This window comes from Acipenser ruthenus, chromosome 9 (genome assembly GCF_902713425.1).
Source record: "Acipenser ruthenus chromosome 9, fAciRut3.2 maternal haplotype, whole genome shotgun sequence".
NCBI classification, from domain to species: Eukaryota; Metazoa; Chordata; class Actinopteri; order Acipenseriformes; family Acipenseridae; genus Acipenser; species Acipenser ruthenus.
The window spans coordinates 36,426,121-36,449,531 of record NC_081197.1 but is presented as its reverse complement, the minus strand read 5'-3'; the positions used below and the strand labels follow the sequence as shown (position 1 = coordinate 36,449,531).

At 37.6% G+C, this 23,411-nt stretch overlaps 1 protein-coding gene across 1 annotated transcript in view; it reads right to left on the bottom strand.

Annotated features, from left to right (window-relative positions):
- LOC117405100 (NALCN channel auxiliary factor 1-like) overlaps window positions 1-23,111 on the bottom strand; it is a 31,764-nt gene extending 8,653 nt beyond the window's left edge. Inside the window, exon 1 of the mRNA XM_059029924.1 lies at window positions 23,071-23,111. Coding sequence (XP_058885907.1) covers window positions 23,071-23,082 — 12 coding nt within the window. The 5' untranslated portion in view covers window positions 23,083-23,111. The remainder of the gene's footprint in view (window positions 1-23,070) is intronic.
- Window positions 23,112-23,411: the final 300 nt, after the last annotated feature.

The following is a 23,411-nucleotide window of genomic DNA, read 5'->3' as shown; positions in this document are numbered from 1 at the left end:
CACATGGCACTTTTACTGTTAGAAATCCATTTCAGCTGACAAGAAATCTGATGTAGAAAGATCACTGCTGCCAAATTGCATAGTACATGGAAGATAATTTATTATAAAAAAGGAATTCACTTAATATAGGTTTGATTGCCCTTTATAAACGGACCCAGATGCAGGAATGCAAAGTTTTTAAGCACTTTCTTGCTATTTTATTATTTATAGAAATAAAAGAGAAATGAAAAACAAAACCAAACTCCCACATGGAGTACTAACTAACCTTTTCTTTACAGTACTAACTACAATCGGATGGCTAAGCCATTTACCGATAAACAAAAACCATTTTTCAAACACACAAAGGTTTACACACTATCATTTCACGTCTATTGTATATGGTGCTGTACAGCAAATATGTACAATACTTATTTCAGGAAAACCTCTTACTGGGTCAGTCCCATGGCATTCTGGGGGATGTAGTCCTTTTTCCCCTTCTGGACTACATATTTTCCTCTTCCTCCCCCTATATATGTTATGGACTTGTGCCAAAATCGGGCAGTTGCCGTAATGCCCGGTCAGTAGATACCCAGAGGATGAATACAGCTGTGTTGTTTTCCATTAGCCTTTCATTTGTTACAACAGGGCGCACTAAAGTCTTTCTTCGCCATCAGCCCGGGTGGCTGTGGGCAGTTGACGAACTGCCCAGGCAGATGCCGAAATGACATAAAATTCGAAGCTAATTCAAAGTGCTGCAGCTGGGCACTTCACAAACTGCCAGGGCATTTCTGCAACTGCACGATTTTGGCAACGGTCCATAACATATATAGGGGGAGGAAGAGGAAAATATGTAGTCCAGAAGGGGAAAAAGGACTACATCCCCCAGAATGCCATGGGACTGACCCAGTAAGAGGTTTTCCTGAAATAAGTATTGTACATATTTGCTGTACAGCACCATATACAATAGACGTGAAATGATAGTGTGTAAACCTTTGTGTGTTTGAAAAATGGTTTTTGTTTATCGGTAAATGGCTTAGCCATCCGATTGTAGTTAGTACTGTAAAGAAAAGGTTAGTTAGTACTCCATGTGGGAGTTTGGTTTTGTTTTTCATTTTTCTTTTATTTCTATAAATAATAAAATAGCAAGAAAGTGCTTAAAAACTTTGCATTCCTGCATCTGGGTCCGTTTATAAAGGGCAATCAAACCTATATTAAGTGAATTCCTTTTTTTTTGATCTAGGTCTAATATCATCTTATACCTGTGGCAGGTCGTCTGATGCAAGAGAATCAGGTCACTGATTACTCAAAATAGTAATTTATTAAAAGATCATTTGCAGAAAATCTGAGTTACAAGGTTTCAAGTGCAGTGACAGTAATTTAAAAAAAAATCACGTGGTTCCTAATGTTTATTTTAGTATCTGATCGCTGAGCTCACACATCACTGGAGGAAAAAATGAAACCACAAGGTGTCAACTACCTCCCCACACGTGATAAGTTTTAATGGTGTCGACATCACAGACTCAGAAGTAGGAAGTATCTTCCTGTACCATCACATCAAAAAAACAAGATGCAGAAAATAATCAGATGCGTCACTTCATGAAACACTAGACGGTAACGCAGCTCCTAATCAAAGGAGAACTTTGTTATTAAATCGATACTCATTGAACAGAAATGAAAGCTACACGCAGATTTTCTTTTTTTATTCACTCTGGATGTATCACACAGCAGGTTATAAATTAGGTTTAACAACTGAGTCACACCTAAGGTATTTTATCCGTGTAACATATTGAAATTGGAATCACTGACCTCTTATTAACTCTAAGAGCTTCTTGGTGAGTGATCCTGAGCGAAGTAACGGCAATCCAGCGTTCATTTTAAAAATAATTTATAAGGACGTACCTGGTACGTTGGGCAGCACTGAGCGAGCATTTCTAAGGACATACCAGGTATGTCCAATAGCAATTAAGGGGTTAATAGTATTGTAACGGACACAGACGGCCTGGACCTGCTGCCCACTGCCAGAGACTTCAGACACTGCAGCTGACAGAGCCCTGCCTGTGGAGAGCCGAGCGGCAAGGGAGTGGGATATGTAAATAAACACAAAGGACGCTGGGACTATGGGGTTCTGGAGAAAATCATGCGATTCTAGTGTATTTGTGTTGGTAGTTGTTCATTATTGCTGTATTTAATTGTTCTGTTCTCTCCAATGTTTAGTTCAAGTGATTGACAATGTAGCACTGCTGTTGTTGTGTTTTAGGTCTGCGTCACCCTGGGAGCCAGTGCAGTGCTGCGGGGTGGGGAGGAGCTGTCTGTGCTGAGAGGGTGTGAGTGGTACTGAAACCACTCTGCTGGCTGGTATTCACCTGCTTGTAACAAAGAGCTTTTGAGCCGATAGCAGTGTCTGCTGTCTCTCTTGGGTATAACCCAACAGCGCTACAGTATATTTTCATGACTATTAACCCTTTGAGTAGTACGAACGTAGCGGTACGTTCACTGCTGTCTGGACCACAAGGAGTACGAATATACCAGTACGTTCTGCAACTTTAAACTTGAATTACTGAGCCTACAAAACTTCTGATAACAAGATATTGTAACACCTTTTATTGGTCTCTTGTGCCCTCTGCTAGATATTGACTCAATTACATACAATAAACCATGACAAAAATGTCAGCGATGTCTGTAAACTGCAGAAAATTGCTCAGTGAGAAAGTAGTATTAGAAATAATACTGAATTCAGATTCCGATTTAAATTCAAATACATACGATTCTTCCACTGAATCGGATGTCAGCGAGTGTGTCAGTGGAGACTATTTACCATCAACATCAAGTGACAGGCGTCCAGCGAAAAGGTGGCAACAAGCTCTGTGCGTTGCTCCATGCTTCAAGAGTATCATACCCTGAAGCATTAGGCACTCTCTCTCCCTCTAGATCAGCCCTTTTTTTGTTAGGACTTCTTGTTGTGGTTGTTCCAACCTGTTTTTTATTGTCTACCTGTTATTTTTTAGTCAAAACCTTTCCCTGTGACAATAAAACATTATATTTATTTGTTTTATTTATTTACGGTAAAAATTATTTGTCTGTATTTCGTCAGTGTTCATTACATACATACAAACATATAGCTTTCAGCTTTTTAGTACGCTGTACTCGTAATAATCAAGCAGATGCAGTAGACAGAAAAAAAAAAACTCACTCCCGTAGGACCAGCAGTGCATTTTAGAACTCACTACTCAGGGTTAATAACCAATAGTTGGATCACCAAACCATTTACATTTTCACACATACACATACCAGCAGTGCCGGTCAAGTATTCGACTGAGCAAGCACCTAATGCCTAAATAAATTCAGCAGTGTGAGGCAAGGTAGAAGCCTCAAGGGGGCAGTCTGGCTCTTCCAGAAGAGCCAATTGAATAACACTGGAAAAGGTTTAGTATTTATGTCAGTCTTACTTGTTTTGGTCAAAGTTGCTCTAAATTAGGGATTGATTGATAATTATATTACAGAAACATCAGATTACAATGCACATGCATTTAATTTGGAGGAAAGAAAAGCTGAAGGTATTTTCCATCCATCTCATTTGCTTTCCTATTGTACCTGGATAACTCAGTATTAAGTGGCAAACAGCACAATTAACAAGTTGTGTGGGATGTATTATGGCATTGTGTGCACTCCTCAACAAGTGAAAAGCAATACATCTGCCTGGTTTCACAAAGCCAGGGTTGGATCAGAAATGCTCACAAAGTTACTTATTTTATGAGAATATAATAATAAAAAAAATAGTTCTACAATTACATTTAGCACTTTCTTGTATATTCCAAATTGCGATAATTCGTAATGTTACTGCAGCTCATTAAAAGGTTTATCAGAGATCCAAAACTCCAGTAACTAAATAGGTATATCACCTGCAAACCAGAAGTTCTTTATAAAAAAGTGGGTTTTTTTGTTTGTTTTTTACAAGAAATACAAAGCATTATATTTGATAGAAAATTATAGGTTTAAATGTGCCTTTGCAGTGGAGGACTGCATAATAAAGAATATGCCTGAGGCGTTCGATCTAAACAATGCTGTTGCTGTGTTAGGTCACAAATAATATGTTATTGATATGCCTGCATTCCTTAAAACAAGCTACAAATAAACTAAAATACAGTTGATCTATACTTTGTACTTGGGTATTGATAATTGCCATAATTGTTACGAATACTAGGGTTATCCGAGTAATCAGCACATCCCATAGTCTGGAGGATTGATTAAGAACTTAAAACGGTCTCCTAATGGGAAGCAGTTGTTTATAACTATGAACACAGTCAGGTTCAAAGGCATGTTCCTGCGAGTCACTGTACAGGTTTTGTGAATCAAACATGACAATGTATGATTAAAAGTGGAAGGATATGATTAATTCAGAATAACCCAGAGAACTGTGAGAATAGTTTCTCTCCCACTGAGGACAATCAACCAGGGACTGATTAACACTTAACAACTGACAAGAAAATCTTAGATGTGAAATACTTGTCGTTTTCTCTTTTTTTGACCTGGTTTAACTGAGGGCATCAAGCCTTCATTAAAAAATGTGTAGCAAATGTAACCCATGTTATGGATTCCACTTGCAATTGCTTTCTGCGTAAACTGCAAAGTGACTACAAAAAACAGTAGTGAAAGAAATGCAACCCTGATAATCCAAAGGGATATGGAATTGCTTTTGAATTGGGCAGACTTGTGGCAAACTAAATGTAATGTTAAGAAATACACTGCATAATAGATGCAAAACTTAAGTATACAAGTATTGTGCAAAATGAATAGGAATTAAACTAATCATAATACTTTGTGGGAAAGACATTCTTACTTTTCCTAAGTATCTTGTATGCCATATTTAACATTAAAACAGTCGGATTTTCAAACAACCTAGAATCACCACGTGGGTCACTTTGACACATACATTTTTAAACTGCTTTGTTATGAAAATGAAAGACATACTATCTGATACAACTGAAAAGTTTTATTCATGTACATCATATGTAACATTTGCATCGCAGAAACATCGTATTTAAATGGAAAATTTAATAAAACACTTTTTTTTTTAAACAGGTATGTACATGTACCCGTGTACAGGTGTAAATGGGTATATGTACACACAACTATAAAACTAAAATCATCATTTCTAATACTACATAAAAAGAATATAACACTACTTCCGGTACGATGGCTGCATTGTACTTTATGGAGGACATACACATACGATTTACATCTCGGTTTCAAGGGTGCTCTGTTGTTTTCCTACAGGCTGGAACTTCCATGTGCTGACAAATTGACAGTGATAGATTCCATTAATTCTGGGACCATGTAAGTTTTGAAATGTGGTACCGTGAACAGATTCAGCTGGTTGTTAGCTTGCTAAAATATCACTGGTCTCCTATTTATTAAATGTATTCCCAGTGTTATAACATTGTATAACTAGAAAATGTTGTAAAAGCACAAAATAAATTATGCCTCCAATTTCCCAACATGCAGATAAAAACTGTCACTGCTAATGTTGTTTAAGTATGCAATAAGGCCCGGCTGGGTGTCCGTATACGTCAAATATATGGACGCCTCGGGGCATTGTGATTCATCTTGTGCCTTCAACCCCTGAGAAATCAGTATATTCAACGCATTATATTATATCGTCTTATAGCATTTATAATCCAGGTAAAACAGTGGATTTGAAGAAAAAAAACAAAACATAAATTGTGTTTAGGGCAAAAAAGTATTAGTTTTTTTATTAAATATCCTTACGCCAAATAAAGTAGTCCCATGTATAACTTTGAACTACACACTAAATTAGGCTGAGTAAATTAATTAAAACACGTAAAAGAAAGTAAATCATTTTTTTGATATTATGCTCATTACCATTGAAAAAATACACCAGGGGGCAGAGTTGAGACAGCACAGAGTTATTTTCTTTCTTCCTGTCAGTGCAGACACACTGAGCAGAACAGACGTGAGGAATAAAAATAAATTCAATGACGTCTCGGATTTCACTAATTTATTCATGGTCTGTGTCAGACAGGGGTGGATAATGTGCACAAGTGTCTTTGTGTTTTTCTTTAGCATTTACAAACCGCTAAAAATACATTATTTGAAGTAACAAAGTCGGGGTAGGTGAGCATAAAGACAGCGATTTTTTTGTTTGTTTGTTATTTTTTCTGTTTCGCCATCTCCCAGTTCACTTAAATGTTCTTCATCAAAAATTGACATGTCTACTTACTACTTTTGTAGGTAATTGGTCCCCCAGTTTCATAGTTACAGCTGTACATGTAAGTGTGTGTAAGCAAGATGGCTACTGATACTTAGTTTAAATTCTGTGAGGCAGCGCAGTGATTTAGAATATGTGACAAGGCTCCGTATCCATCCTATATACGGACAGCTGGAACCTTGCTCGACCAATCGCATTGCTTGTTTCACGTTCCATTACAAGCCCTGGATTATAATACCCCATATACAACAGAACTTTGCAAGTACATCAGAAAATAAAAGCAAACCAAGTTTACCAGCTATGTTCAAACCTAATTATTCATACCTAGGAAAACACCGAGGAAATCAAAGAACTACCATTTTCTGATATAATTGTGTCCTAAAGGTGTAAGATAATTATAAGTGTATTGAATAATTTGTCAATCACAGATGACTGCCTCAAGCCACTATTCAGCTAAACTACAAAGTCTGTAATTATAGATCATGTCATATTCTACTTTCACTGAAATATTTATGTAACATTAGGCAAACAATCTTTCAAAGCACATTTATATTTGGTTTAAGATGTATGGTAATCAATTTGATTTGTAAGAAGTTCCCAATGTAATTTTTAACTTACAGTATGTGACATTGACCTAATACAGTTTAATACAATAATTAAACTGTTCCAAACCTTAATACCCATGATTTCATAGACAAAATGCACAAAATACAGAACAAACCAGAAAGAACAAGTGCAATTGGTAGAAGCCATCTTGTCAAAAATGTGAACTTTGTTATTTGGATATTTATTTCTTAAAGCAGATCATAATTGATTACTTCTCAATCGATTACTGGGATGATTATATTGTACTCCCAAATAACAATTAGTGTAGAACAGTAATTTGCCACATGTCATCTGTTCTGTAGGGCTCTTTGTTTTCAGTGTTCATAAAATACTGTAATAAATCACTCAAAACTTGTGAATTCAGGACTTAGGCACAATTATGTTTTGTTACATTTTTTGTTTAATTTTGTTGAATAAATGCTAACAAAGCTTATGAAAATACCTTTATATATTTGTATCGGACTGGAAAGGAAAAATTGGTCCGACATAGGACCACAAAGGGTTGAATTGCTCCCTGTCAAAACACATGGGAAGGGAGCTAGAGCCGACAAGTGATTAAATGATTAATTAAGGCTCCAGCCACGGATGTATACATAGGGTGATCACGGGTGTTAGTTAGATAGAATGGTTAAGGTAAATGTTAGTGACGGTGAAGGTCTGTGTGTACTATACGTCCATGTCAGTGTTTATTTACATTTCGTAAGTTTTTGTAGAACCTTTTGTTTTGGCCCATGTGTAGTCTTTCTTTTTCCTGTCTTTGGTTGTTTATATTATTATTATTTAGAATTAAAGTGTGCATTAGCGTGTTCAAACCTGTAGTTTCCTTAAGGTGACCAGATTTTAAAGTCCTTAAAGTGGGACAGTATCGAAATATTGTGAATAACTTCCAAGCTACAGGGAAGCCATAGGGTTTTTATTTTCACTTTGACAATGTTTGATTTAATATCATATTGAAAGTGAACGCAGAGACCCATGGCGATATTCAGAGTGGAATCTTTTACTTTCAAAACCTATGTGAATAAATGATCTAATTATCTTTGTAATTCCATTTCTACACAAGAATAGTTATTACATTACACAGCAGCAATTCAATAATATCAAAGTCCGAGATTCTATTGTATTGCTGATTACTGCTGCAAATCTAGTCCCTTTTCTGCCAAAGAAACTGCATCTTCTCTTTGATTTCCACTTTCCATCTCGCTCCATCTCCATGCTATCCTCCAGTGACCAATCTGCAAAGCAGGCCCTTCCTGTTTACAAATACATCTGCCATATTTTACAGCCCCTCCTATTGTTGTGTAAGTGTTCAAACCACAACACGCTCCAGTGCACTGCGTTGTAAACATGGCACGGTGATGTGACACAGTGCTTTTTTTCCGCAATTGTCGCCTATAGCTACACACGAAGCAAAGCCGTTTACACACAGATATACATATATCATGGATGAAGAGAATAATTCCAACACAAATGGTACCTATATGAGCCGTTATTGTTAGACTACAGCAGTCAAACTTCTTCGGGCAGCGAGAGTGAAGATTCAGACGAGGATAGCCACCAGTTCATTTTAGCAACGTGGATCAACCTGCCCACGATTGGTTGCAAATATGAACGTTGACTGTTCAGTAATTCTCCAGATTTGCACGGCACTGTACAGCCTCTTTTTAATGCTACTGTACTGGTCATTCAACCTTCCCTTTAGTCACACCAAGTGTCATTGTACTGTAATAAGTTAGAATATGGCAACACAGCATTCTGTTACTGGCGCAATGATGCAAAACAGGACATCTGGTCACCTTAAGCTTCCTTGTCTCTGTCTCCTTCCTGGTGGAAACAGCTTGGCAGTGATGCTGTCCTGTCACAGTGATGTTTTGTTATTTTATAGAAATGTTATTTAGGAAACATGCCTTAGGGAATTGAAAATAAGTGCCCACACATGCAGGAATTGCACAGCCAGAAGATGGTAACAGCATGGGCTGTAGATGGATATGCTACAGACTGCCTTTGCAGCAGGTGTCGGTTCTAGACAGTGATGTTTCATAAGCTTCATCACAGGGGAGGAAATACAACAGAGATTTAAAGAAAATTCTCTTCTAGTTATGAGATATAAGTTATTGCGATGGAGAAACAATTTATAATGCATTTGGAGTTAAAAAAAAAATCCAATCCTAACAAACCAGCCTTTTTTATAAAGAAATATTCTTTGACAAACAGAAGAGTTTTTTTTGCAGGTCTGTGTTTTTTTGAAACAGTCTAAAATATAACGTTCCAGTCGCGACATTAAAGCTTCAAACAAAACAGACACTTTCAAATAAAACAGGACAGCCTCACTTATAAAAGAGAGACATGACAAGATTCTTATCTTATAGCAGATGTTCTTTTACACTGTCCAGCTGTGACAGACCAGAAACATTAATTTGGCAATAAACATCTTAACTGGCAATACATATCTCACTGTAACACCTCCACTGGAACAGACGGCATTTCCTTGCAGGGCAAACAAAGTCAAATCAACATCAAACGGAACGTGATTTCCCCGGCTTGTGATTGCTAATCAGACAATTTAGGCAAAGGATGTCTCCTTGTGGAGCTACCACAAATGTTATAATTAATGTTAATAGGAATAGACATAGGACTAAAAGTTTTACTCATATCCCCGACAAATGCAGACTATCACTGTGACAGGATAGCATCACGGACCAAGATGTTACCAGTAGGAATTAGAGACTCAGAGACAGAAGCTGCAGTGAAGCGCTGTTGCACACATCTCATTAACAAAAACATGAACAATTAAACCGGCACAAAACAAAAAAGGTACAGAAATGTACACAAAAAACTGCTGCCAGGCTGGGCATTCACCTTCACTGAACAGACAAAACACAGTACAAAACCCACAGGTCACACTCAAACTCTCAAACACCAACTCCAAACAAAGGAATGCTCCCTGCTTTTATATATGTGGCCACTCCACAATCAGAAAAAAATCACCTAATTGGGGAATGGTCACCTGCGATTGCTGGCAGGGACAGATTTAACCCCATCCCTGCCAACCTTACATTCCCACACACACAGGGGCAGGGCTGCTGCCCTGCCACAATCAACATCAGCAGATTCCCTAGATAAGACGGAAACTATTTAAAATGACTAATAAAATAGCCCTATATTTCAAATGAACCAATCATAGTAGTATGTGTGCAGAGAGTGCTGCTGTTCATTGGAAGTGGTTTTGCTTGCCTGATTGGCTGGAGTCATGTGCTCTCTCACATTCTGTTAAGGATAGAGTCACCCTGGATAAGGGCATCTGCTAAGAAATAAATAATAATAATAATAATTAATAAATAAATAAATAAATAAATAAATAAATAAATCTACCACAGACTACGGTGTGCATAATTTGGAAAAACTACAACGGGGTGCTTTTGAAACTCCCTTTGGGACACTGGAAGTTCGTCTTCTCTCTTCCTGTTTACGTTGCCACGGCAACTGAAGCCCTTTTGAACTACCTGGAAATCTGCTTTTGAACTTCTTTGAAGGCTTTTTAGTCGAAACCAGGAGAAAAAGACTTTCGCAGAGCAGCAAGAAGATCTGCTTCTAGTCTTCTTGTTAATGGTCTGTGTGCGTGGTAGCGGACCTATATGTAAGTTTATCAGTCTTGTTTTAACCTATTAATGCAAACTACTGAAGCTTTACTAACAAAACAATTAACATTTAATTATCTCCGCACTAAACTTTAACAGGAACGGACTCATCTTGCTGACGGAGGTAACTAACCTTTTAAATTCTACTTGCTTTCGACTCTGCATTCTGAAAAAAGCTGTTTTTGTGACCATCGAAAACTTAAAGACTGTACTTCTGGGGGCATCTCGCTGAGAAAGGCCAATGTAATAACAAGGACAACATTTTTTCCCTCAGTTTCTTGAGTGAACTTTCTTCAACACAACCAAAGCCAAGGTAACTATGCTATTAATTGAGTCCAAGGTGCATAAGCTTGGATCATAATATTGTTCAAATGCTTGTGATGATATTTTGCTTATATCTTGATCATTCGTTTTTGTAATTGCTGAATAAATACAATTTACATGTTCTATTTCGTTATCTGTTCAATAAAACATTATCAAGCATTTAGAGGACCTAAGGCATAAAATACATTATTAAATTGAGCCATATCGCGAGTTAAGTAAAAATAAATGTTCACAATTACTTAAGGAACCTTTGATCTCACTTGAATAAGAACAGTGTTTTTACTTTGAATACGTGTATCTGTGGTGGACCAATTAAACCTGAGACATAAAACATAATTAATAAATATGCCTCCCATTATATCCAAGTACCAAACAGTTGAATGTAAATGTATACATTTTTTAAAGTATACCACCCTCCTTTCATCCCATTATATGTGTCCAGTCCTCAATTTTTCAGTACATGCAACATGATCAAGGACATAAAACATTAACCGTGTTACTTCAGCCATCTCTAATAGCACTTATTACGTTGGGAAACATTCCAAATTCATCAGGGCCATGACTAAGCAGAGACTTAGTTAACATGACTGTTTGCCCTCTTTTGTTTCTGTGTCTGTACATTTCAGTAGTGATCTATGAATGTTCTGTAAAATCAAACATACATATTCCCTTTCATAGTGTGAGGGCTGTAGTTCCGAACTAGAGAAAAACAGTTCAGACTTAGAGCTGATCCAAAATTCAAATGCTGGAGGCTATTTTACATTACAGTGGATGATGCCAGTTTCACAAGATGCCACAAAACAGATTCTTAACCATAAATGAAAACATACCGTGATTTTTGTGCAGGTCAAGATAGGTATTGTGCAGATATAATATTTAATTTTGAATTGTGGGTCATTCCATATAAAACTTATTGTGGATTGGGATAGAGAGCGAAGGAATTCGAGCTGTAAATCTCCCTCCTGACCAGAAAGGGCGCTGTGTAAGGTTGATGGTACGCTTCCTCCTAGATAAGCAGCCTCGACGGTAGGCAGAAACCAGAAGGTGACCATATTAGGGGGAGCACGTAGCTGCACGTACATGGAAGGACTCCATTGCAATCAGCTATGGGACAAACAGCAACTGGAGAAACCAGTTGACTGCAGTTTCGTGGTACAAAGGGGAAGCAGCTACGTCCAGGCCCGGACTGGCCATCTGGCAAATGCCAGAGGGGCTGGTGCGTTAGTGGGCCGGTGATCATGAGAAAAAAAAAAAGTAAACATTTTATTTTTTTTTCTTTCGTTATTGTGTACGTGTAGATTAATCAAATAGAAAAGACTTCAAGTGACTTACTACATTAAGAACGCACCTAAAATAATGTAATTAAATAAAAATTGAGGGGACTTCCCTCTCAGCAACTTTATTTAAAAAACACAGCGATACACACACATTCATGAGTGGCTTCTCCCTAATCCTGAACCAATTAGTGCAGAATGTTGGGTCATCATGTGTTGACATTAAAATGTTGGGTCATCATGTGTTGACATCAAAATTAGTAGGTCTGCACTCCCTGTTAGAAAGATAGATAAATCAAATAATCGAAAAGTCGGAGCAGAGAAAATTAGAAGAAAAAAGCAGATTCTAGAAGCTGAAGCACAAAAATGTGTTAAAATAAATGGATTTGTTTAGTCGTCCCAGGCCTTCTCGACCATCGTCATCAACTTCAACTTGGGAATCGTGATCATGGTGCGAATAAAATGCTAGTAAATTATATTCCTCATCCTGTGGCAGATATTTCTGTTATTGAGCAACAATTTGCAGAATTTGGTGATTTAGCATCTAATGTTAGTGCCGATCTTGAGGAGAGCCAGCAGTAGGTTGATCCATAGGTCCTCTTTAATATTATTGTTTTGCCTGGGCCAGTAGACAGAGCTGCACATTTATAACTGCTTATTGTTTGAGGGTAGTCCTTTTATTTCATGAAACAAAGTTAGTAGAAAGAAGAGAAAAAGATAGAATAGTGAAGGTAGAAAGTAAGTTCATCTCTATGTTCATCGATATGTCAAGTCTCCCGCATTGGACTCACACATTAGCATGCTATCTCAAGCTCGCATTCCTAAGCTTATGTCATGCATTGTCAGTGCAGTGCAGTGCAGTGCAGTACAGTACAGTACAGTACAGAGACAACAATACAGATCCGGGGCCTCAGGCACGGCACTTAACCATGCTTGTGTACTGTGGTAACCATGGAGACTACATGCCCGAGAGAGGAGCGAGGAGCAACTGTTCAGCCAATTGTATTGTGGTGCAGGTGCTGGCATTTAGCGTTTCAACCAATTGGCACTAAGCAATATTGTGTAAGGGCAGGCGTTCTTGTTTTCAGTCTATCAGTGATCGTATCAGCACCAAGCGCTGCGAGAGACCGTGTTTACTGTACTTGATGCTTTCGTTAACTGTGATGTCAGACGGCAAACTTTAAAAGTAAATTTCTAACTTATAGAATGCCACATTTAAAAGAATAGCACATGTGCATAAACTCTAGGTTGGACTACGCAGCATAAACTGTGGGTGAGATTTTGTGCAAACAGCTGATCCCTACAAGAAAATAGTTTGAACACTAATTTGAAGAAAGTATAATAATGCGTGTTTTTATTTATTCCACACCTCATCAATGCAGTGGTTTCATTTGCATGGTAGTTTTTTGTTCGGTTTTGCCAAGATCGTAATATTGCTACTGCATCATAAAGAAAATACAGCTGCATAAGGATTACACCTTTCTGCCACAGAATACGTTCTTAAAAATCACGTGAGAGAAGTGGCTTATGAACAGTAACTACACAAGTTTCTTATTATGTATATTATTTAAGTTAAAGCTGCCAATTGTCCTGAGAATATAAATCAAATTCTGTTTTTACATAGCATGTGCCTGCAAACTGTACCGTATTACTGAGGGTTAAATATTAATTAATTTAGCTGATTGAAGTGTTTCATATGCAATATTAAGCAGTGTACATTTTAAAATAACCAAAGATGAGAGTCCCTGTCTTAAGCAATGACCCGACACACCACCTGGAAAGCCTCTCTTTGGCCTTGAATCTCACTCTTTAGGACAGCCAACCCTTGGTATCTCTGTCTTGCATATAAAAGCGTGTTAATATTACCTTGGATATCACCTCCTAAATGTCTGCAATAGTAACATATTAGGCTACTGACATAAATAAGCAAACCCATTGTACACTGTATTCCAAATATGTCTGTAGGTCTCCTGTGGTTTATGTATATTTACAGCAAACAGTAAAACAGTCCCATCACAAGATAACTTGTTTTTAGTTCAGTAATTGAAATTTGCAAAATGTCATATGCAATTCTCTGTCAGAACGCAAATTCTGCATTTTATTCTTATTAAGTATCGTCACAGCCTCAACGTGAGCTGGTGCACTTTAAAATGCCAGGGCCGATTTTTAGTCCCAGTCCGTCACTGGCTACGTCAGTATGGCCCCTTACACTGAATAACTAATAAGCTGGAGCGCTGACTCTTTGTTTTGTGTTTTGCTAACAGAGTATGGAGCTAGGGAGCTGCAACCAGTGAGCCAGCACCAAAAACCCCAGCACCAACTTCACGGGACTGCACAACACTGCACAGCACGGCAAGCACTGGAAAAGGACCCGAGCACATATCCGTGCACGGACGGGGACTGTTAATTATTGTGTATAATTAATATTATTTGGAGACTGCAATCTCGCTGTTTACCCCCCGATACCATTGCTGGTAAAGAGGCATATTGTTTTAGTTTGTTTAAAGAAACAGATCGTTTTGCACTGGGACATTTGGTCTGGACATTCTATTATTCACCTGCACCACTCACATCCTGACATTAAAAAATCATATGAAACAGGACAGAGCACAATAGTTGACATGTAAAGGTGGCTTTCTGCTGACAAAGCCAGTTGGTTCTTTAAAACTGAATATAAATGCAGTTTACAGAATTATTCCAATCTTTGACAAGCATTTCATACATGTAGACATACCAGTTTCTTGTTGTACTGCAACACATCTTTCATATTTATTTCGTAAAGAAAGCAGTGTTGTTGCATGATCTGAAAAGGAAATTATTCTACAGATGGTAAAAAGCTAGAATATAATTTGCTTCAACTCACCTCCCAATTTGTCAGATCCTACCTCCTCAAGGACAGCGTGAAAGACTAACAGAAGTAGACTGGAGTAAAATAGAGAAAACATCCACGGAAAAAGGATGGCTTTTTTTTAAAATGTAGTACTAGAGGTGCAAAACAATTACATCCTAAAAGTAGACAAATCTAAATCTAAAACAAAATTGCCAAAATGGTTTAATAGATCAATTAAAAAAATATTCAGAGAAAATAGACACTTTACAGACCATTTAAAAGGGACCAAAAACAAAGTACACAGAAAGAGTACTTGGAACTGCAAACACAAGTCAAAAAGAAAGTTAGAAAGGCTAAGAGAGAAAGAGAAATGAGCATTGCTAAGGGGGCCAAAACCAATTCCAAAAGTTTTCCAATATTATAACAACAAAAGAACATTCAAAGAGGAGGTAAAATGTCTAAGAGATACAAATGGCAAAATCATAGATGAAGAGAAAAAAATAGCAAATATATTCAATGATTACTTTTCACAAGTTTTTACAAAGGAGGATACGGTCAACATGCCCCACATGTCGACCTGTTCCTATCCAGTTTTAAATAACTTTAGCATAACAGAGGCAGAAGTGTTAAAAGGACTAGGAGCTCTTTAAATAAATAAATCCCCTGGGCTGGATGAGATTCTCCCAACAGTACTCAAAAGAAATGAAAGAAGTTATTTACAAACCGCTAACCAAGATCATGGAACAGTCTCTTGACACAGGGGTTGTACTGACACTGGAGAATTGCAAATGTAATACCTATCCACAAAAAGGGATGACAAAACTGAACCAGGTAACTACAAACCAATAAGCCTGACTTTTATTATATGTAAACTTATGGAAACTATAATAAGATCCAAAATGGAAAATTACCTATATGGTAACAATATCCTGGGAGACAGTCAGCATGGTTTTAGGAAAGGGAGATCGTGTCTAACTAACCTACTTGACTTTTTTGAGGATAAAACATCGACAATGGACAACTGCAAAGCATATGACATGGTTTATTTAGATTTCTAGAAAGCTTTTAACAAAGTGCCGCATAAAAGATTAATTCTCAAACTGAACACAGTAGGGATTCAAGGAAATGCATGCACATGGATTAGGGAGTGGTTAACATGTAGAAAACAGAAAGTACTGATTAGAGGAGAAACCTCAAAAATGGAGCAAGGTAACCAGTGGTGTACCACAGGGAGTATTAGGTCCTCTGCTATTCCTAATCTACATTAATGACTTAGCTTCTGGTATAGTAAGCAAACTTGTTAAATTTGCAGACAACACAAAAGTAGGAGGAGTGGCAAACACTGTTGCAGCAGCGAAGGTCATTCAAAATGATCTAGACAGCATTCAGAATTGGGCAGACACATGGCAAATGACATTTGATAGAGAAAGGGTTAAGGTACTGCACACAGGCAATACAAATGTGCATTATAAATATCAAATGGGAGATACTGAAATTGAAGAAGGAATCTATGAAAAAGACCTAGGAGTTTATGTTGACTCAAATGTCTTCATCTAGACAATGTGGGGAAGCTATAAAAAAAGGCCAACAAGATGCTCGGATATATAGTGAAAAGTGTTGAATTTAAATCAAGGGAAGTAATGTTAAAACTTTACAATGCATTAGTAAGACCTCATCTAGAATATTGTGTTCAGTTCTGGTCACCTCGCTACAAAAAGGATATTGCTGCTGTAGAAAGAGTGCAAAGAAGAGTGACCAGAATTATTCCGGGTTTAAAAGGCATGTCATATGCAGACAGGCTTAAAGAATTGAATCCATTCAGTCTTGAACAAAGAAGACTACGCGGCGATCTGATTCAAGCATTCAAAATTCTAAAAGGTATTGACAATGTCGACCCAGGGGACTTTTTTGACCTGAAAAAAGAAACAAGGTCCAGGGGTCACAAATGGAGATTAGATAAAGGGGCATTCAGAACAGAAAATAGGAGGCACTTTTTTACACAGAGAGGAAGGGTCTGGAACCAACTCTCCAGTAATGTTGTTGAAGCTGACACCCTGGGATCCTTCAAGAAGCTGCTTGATGAGATTCTGCGATCAATAAGCTACTAACAACCAAACGAGCAAGATGGGCTGAATGACCTCCTCTCGTTTGTAAACTTATGTTCTTAAAATCATGGCTAAATAAATTTGTGGCAGCAGCGAGCAAACCATTGGGTTTGCCAATTTGCACTACTGATGATCAACTGCTACAGCACAGAAGGCAACAGAGAAAACAGACACCACAGCACCTCAATCTGGAATACAGGTGGTTCTCTTCCAACCAGCCTGTTCTCTGTGAGCAAACTAAGATCAGCAGGTAATATAAAAAAATAAAATCCCTTTCTCCAAGACAACGTATTGTTCAGTTAAGCATGGTTTACTTGAAATATTTATATTCAGATAATATGCTGCATACAACAAGAGGAACAGACACCCTTCTGTTTCTAAACTGCTGTCTAACATACCTCAAGAATAACCAATGCAATATATCAAATACTTTCAATATTTCTCTTATCATAGTTCTATATTGTTATCCCACATACAAAAAGTGCCAGATCTAAATACAGCTGCCCTAAAACATCTAAACCTGATACATATCAAGCTTTTCCCACCATTTCCACCATGTAGTGATTTTGAAAGATACTGTACAGCTACAGATACCATTTTAATAGTCTTTTTCCCCGACCTTTCCGCATAAAAAGGATATATATATATAAAAGGAAAAATATTGAGATTTTGATTAATTTTCTCAATGTCTAACTGGCTGCCATCTTGCTTGCCAGCTCTTGTTGTTTTTCCACGTGTGTTTGGCTCCTGATTCTAAAAAAAATAACACAGTATTGTGACCTTTCACCTGCATTGGCTCCATCGCCATCATAAAGTTTATACTGTAGAAACACAAGCCAATGTAAGTATTTTTTAAAACGTGCAGCTTGACTGAATAACACATCACTTTGGCTTAGAAACCTTCATTAAATTACATTTATATGAAAAGAAAATGCATTAGGACTAAATATATTGCTTTTTGTATGGATCACAGATGCATAGAGAGTGTGATAAGTCAAGCACATCAGATTTCAGCCCTGTTTCTACTAATGACTCGCTCACATTGAATCAGCTCTCATCAGTCACAACTAAGGTTTCAAGAGGCTCGTCTTGACTTTTCCTGCACATATTCTCCTTGACTGCAAATGTACATTTTATTTGTCACATTTGAAAACAGCATTTCCTCTGCTCTGCTAAATACAAATAGAGACTCTTATTTCACTGACATTTTAGACAGGTTATACCTCCTTTTGTAAAAAGTCATCTTACCCCACATATTCTCAGCTCAAGAAAAATGGACTATAGAAAAAATAAACAGATTAGTAAAACAAGGTCATATGGACCTGGATACTGTAACACCTGTCTAATCCAGCCCCTCTACAAACCGGTATACAGTATAATTAGGGTCCTGCTAAATCTCTGTTGAAATGAATGGTGTGATACTCTCTACAGTCCGGAACCTACAGCATTATTCTTTATTTTTTGGGGTACAGTATTAGTTTTATTGTACCTCTGTAAACCTGCACACTGTATAATCTTGCATTATTTTCCAGACCCAATCAATGTCAAATAAAAACAAGTTTGTAATGTTGCCCTTCAACTATATTACCATATTCCTTCGAATTTAAGACACCCTTGAATTTAAGTAAAAAATCAAACATCAAATAAATATGCATTTACAAAGATACAACCTCAGTTACACATATGGAGGCAGTTTGCGGCCATCTGCTGTCACACAGAGCATTACAGTTATGTGCTGCTTCGCATTTCCAGTTGTGATTGCTTGGCATGTCGAAAAATATGGGTCTGATCAGCATTTCTGATCTGTCCAAGCTGGTACTGTTTGTTAGAAACGCTGAACTTGTAAAAACGTCTCTTCGAATTCTTCAGGAAACTAATGGCGCTTTTTTGAAAATGGCTGCCTGTATGTCATGGATGATTCGAGATCGGGCAGTAATGTTTTGGTTTGTCTTTTCTCGGCAGTCAGTCATGTTGCTTCTTGTGTATTTGGGCAGTGACGTCTTTGTTTGTCTTTTTTCAGCAATCAGTCAGTTGCTGTTTGTGTACTCAGGTAGTCACAGCTTTTGTTGCCGATTTTAATACACGAATCACTATACTTTAATCAAATTTAAGACATAGGCTATTTTTGAGAAGAAAAAATGGTTTAAAAAGTGAGTCTTAAATTCGAAGGAATATGGTAATTCTCATGGTCTTTGATCAAGCCCCAAATAATCACTAAATACAAGAAAAATGCAATGAAAGAATTGTGCAATAGAGCACGTTTATGAGTTATTTAGATCTGAGCTGTCTAAAATCTTTAAATATATATTATATTAATGGCCTGTAATTGGACAATAGCTAGGAAGGATGGTAATTACAGTGATCAGATGTGTCAAATCTCCTGGTTTGACCTGGAGACTCCCAACATAAGTCATTGATCACCTGCCTCTTGGGGAGACTGAAGAAAGTCTTCATCTTTCATTCCACTATAGTTCACCATGTGTTTGAGAGAAATATGGCTGCCACATGCTGGTAGCTTGTTGTTTTCCATACTTCCATATCTGTACTTCGTAAACAGACAAAATCAATACATGTCTACAAGTGTTCCTTGCTTGATTGTTTATACATGCGTATACCAAATAAATGCATTTTCATTTAATAAAAGAAAAGCCAAACAGTAATGTTGGTAATGCCTGATCTGTAAGTTTTGTAAGCTGGCAGGTATGCATTTTACTTTTCTGATATGGAGTCTAGTGAGAACCATCAGTTCACTGCCTTTTAGTATAACTCTTCGATTAGATCGCACTGTCCTATCAGATGAAAACAATCTTTTGTTAATATTCCCAAAAGATAAGACTCAATACTTCTCTCACAGTATTAGCTTAACAAGCTGTAAGTGTTTCATTGCACAGTGTTCTTTGATATGTTATCTGCTATTCCCCTTGGTTGTTGATTCAGCTTTTTATTTTTATTTTCTATGTAATCACTTTGAATGCAGTACTTCTTTCTCTCTGCTGCAATCTGCACTGTATTTGTCCTTTGAACAGAGTTCTCTTTCTGTAATTATTTTTTTGGGTTTGTTTTCCATTTCCAATTGTCAGTACAGTAAAACATTAGGGAATTTCTCATAGAACACTGAAGATGAAAAGGAATATTTCACTTTTATAAAACGGGGAATATGCCATGGCCCGGCTGAGTTATCCTTGACCATGACTGATGTCACAGGGGTTACGGCCAAACAAATAAGGACATACAATATTTTCAGTTGGACTGTGTTAGATTTATACAATGTTACACTTAATTAGGCAAGGGAGAGTGAAGAATGTTTTTCGTTTCTTTGGGCCCGATACAGGATCATTATAAAAATTATATTAATGCACTTCACTAAAATAACATCCTCTATTATCCCCATTTGCCCCTAAGTTACACACTTACACAGATCAATAGCTGGAGATATATACACAAACAAGATAAAACACTTATTATTATGCACAGCTACTTGTTTCACCATCCAAAATGTTTAATCATTCAAATTGACAGCTGTTCCATATAGAGTGCACTGCTGGAATGTCAACAACAACGACATGAGTATTGTAGGAGATGATTAATCATTGACAACCTGAATAATTCATTGAATGAAATATAAATAAGACATTAAGGGCAAAATTAACTATACTGAAACAGATGTGTTGATAGTAAAGGGTTATGTGCTTCAAGCAAAAGGGGCCCTCAGGAAATGCCATATAACGATCAGAAAGCATCTGGCAACTTCGCCAACGACAAAACTTATTACTGCTCCTTTCTAGAAATGCAGCTAAGGACCTGAACATGAACAAACAATATTTAGGAAAAGCCATTATCATTGCAAAGCCTAAGGCTCTCATGACTGGAATTGTTATCAAATATGGAAAGTGCAACACAGAATACCACAAAGCCAACCTATGCAGCAGAAGCTATATGAGGAAGAAGTGCTCACAGCACGGGAGACTAAGGACCTTAGAGAAGAGAAATCAAGAGGCTGCATTCTAGGGTGAGAGCGATACCCTGCCGTGTATTAAAACAGACTGTTCAGATGGACATGTCTAAGTCTACTGGACTACAAAAGATTCGAGGAAGGTGTGGTTGAAGAATGAAAAGGGGACAGTGCATAAGGACTGTGTTGTTGATCCTGTTGGGGATTGAACAATCATCATGAACCGGACTTCATAGGACAATTCAACTCATTAAGTTTTACAGCCAAACGACTGTTGAGTCGATGTGGCCCTAGGACTGTTAAGTATAAACTATGTTGCATTGTCCACACGAAACCCGAATTATAAATATAGTTTCATTGAAAGGTAAATAAATAATTAGTTAGAGTTGCATAGGTTGTGAAAAGTAACTTTTAAATGAACCATGATAAGTAACTGTACGTTGGATTACCTGATGTATGCACATGAAGCGCTTTGAAAGTAAACTTTCAAAAAGCTCAGACAGCTCTGAAAAAGTAGTTTGAGATTCCAGGACAACATTGTTAGCTGCCTCCAGTTTTGAAAGAGACAAATTGTATAAAATCAGACAGGGCTAGGGTCAGGTCCAATAATAGCACTGTGGAAGACAAGGAATGTATAGCAGAACATTGGCGTGCAGGACTGCAACAGGGGAGATCTGTGCTGACTGTCTGATGTATGCATGGTGCTGCAGGAAGAGGGCAGCAGCCTCGTAAAATCTGCCTGTCAGTCATGGCAAAGACACGGAGAGTTGGGGGAAGAGGGTGTGTTGGCTTTCCCTCTCTCTGAGTGGCTGAGAGGCAGGCCTTGGGTGATTGCTGGACTTATAAAATAATGCTCTGTTGTTCCCCCAGATTGGCCCCTGTAGACCGACAATGAGCTAGCGGAAGCGCTGCTCTAAGAGATTGTGAGCGGACGGATAAAGAAAACAGAAAAACCAAAGAGAAGAAAATAAAAATATAGAGAGCGGGGAACCCTTGGGCAGACCCCAACAGGCAGAGGCAACGGTAGACTGTAGGATGGAGACCCGGGTCGTACGGCTAGGGAAGAGTGCAGCAACTTTATTTTGTAGTTTTGATTAAAAGTTTTATTTTCTTTGTACTTTTTGTTTTTGATTTGTCTAGGCACCTGCGAGTGTCTAGTTGGTCGTTCTTTGTTACCATTGCTGGTATCTGGGAACGGCGGACCTATAGTGCACACATATAAATATTGCAGAACAAAGGAAATCTGTTCAAATCCAGTAATGAGAAAAAGGAAATCATATGAAATGTCTAATGTTTTTTGTGTCAGAACCGAAAAGGTTTTGCTATGTTGGCAAAAGGTACAACTATAATGTGTTAAATATAGATTTGTTGGGATATGAATCTCATTCAGTGTTCTCAATCAGTCCCGCAACATACACAAATGTAAATGTATAGTTAACATACTACAGTGATCTGGATAGTGCCACTTCATCCACAGATCTGGGGTCAAGGGGAGAGGCAGTCAGTTGTACAGCCTTTGCTGCAAACTTGAAACCTAGTGCTACGCAACACCTTGCTCTTTCCTCTGCAGGGGTCGGTCTTGTATTGACCCTAAATTATATCTTTTTGGGGTACGACGAAAACAATGCATACATTTTCAAAAAAGTGCAGTGTTAAAAAGCTGTTGAATTCAGTTGTTGAGCTTATTTCTGTATTCCTGAGAAGTGAGACATTTGCAATTTTAATTTTTTAAAACCATCACAGACTAAGCTTATCTAAAGCCACTAACTGTTCTCAAAGCCAGAGATAATAAAACTGACTCCTCCCTATCATATAGCATATCTATACAGTATGTGTTTATAGTGCGCTTGTAGCCAGTGTAATAAAACTGCTACCACTCGGGTTCTTTGCCCCTTTAAAAATAGACCCAGGACACAGAAATGGAGGTTTTCTAAAGCGCTCTTGCACTATTTTAATAATGACAAAACAAAATAAACAAAACAAACACCTAGCTCTTTTCTTGAGCACTTAACTGAAACACAGCACAGGAACCTAAACTAACAAACAGGACAGCTAAACTGTTTACCTGTTAAAACATAAATCAAACCAAAACAAAACACACTGTTATTAAACAAACACCACAAAAAGGCTTTACACTACCTTGCTTCTCATACAGTTGTGCACACTAACAAGCAGCCTCTCCACACAGCAGCCCCAAACAGACTGGCTGCTTTCTTTAAATACCCTGCACCTGGCTCTAATTTACAACGATAGCCAGGTGCAGGGGATCATTACTAATCAAACAATTTACAAAATAAATTAAACAATTAAACAAATGAAGGCTTTTCAGCCTGTGACCTTCTGGGAGATGTAGTCCTTTTCTCCCCAGGACTACACTTTCTCATACCAGTTTTTGTCAGAATAAATTCATTCTGGTCTTTATACAATATACAATATTTGCTGTTATATCTACAGTATCTACAACGGTGAGACACCTACTT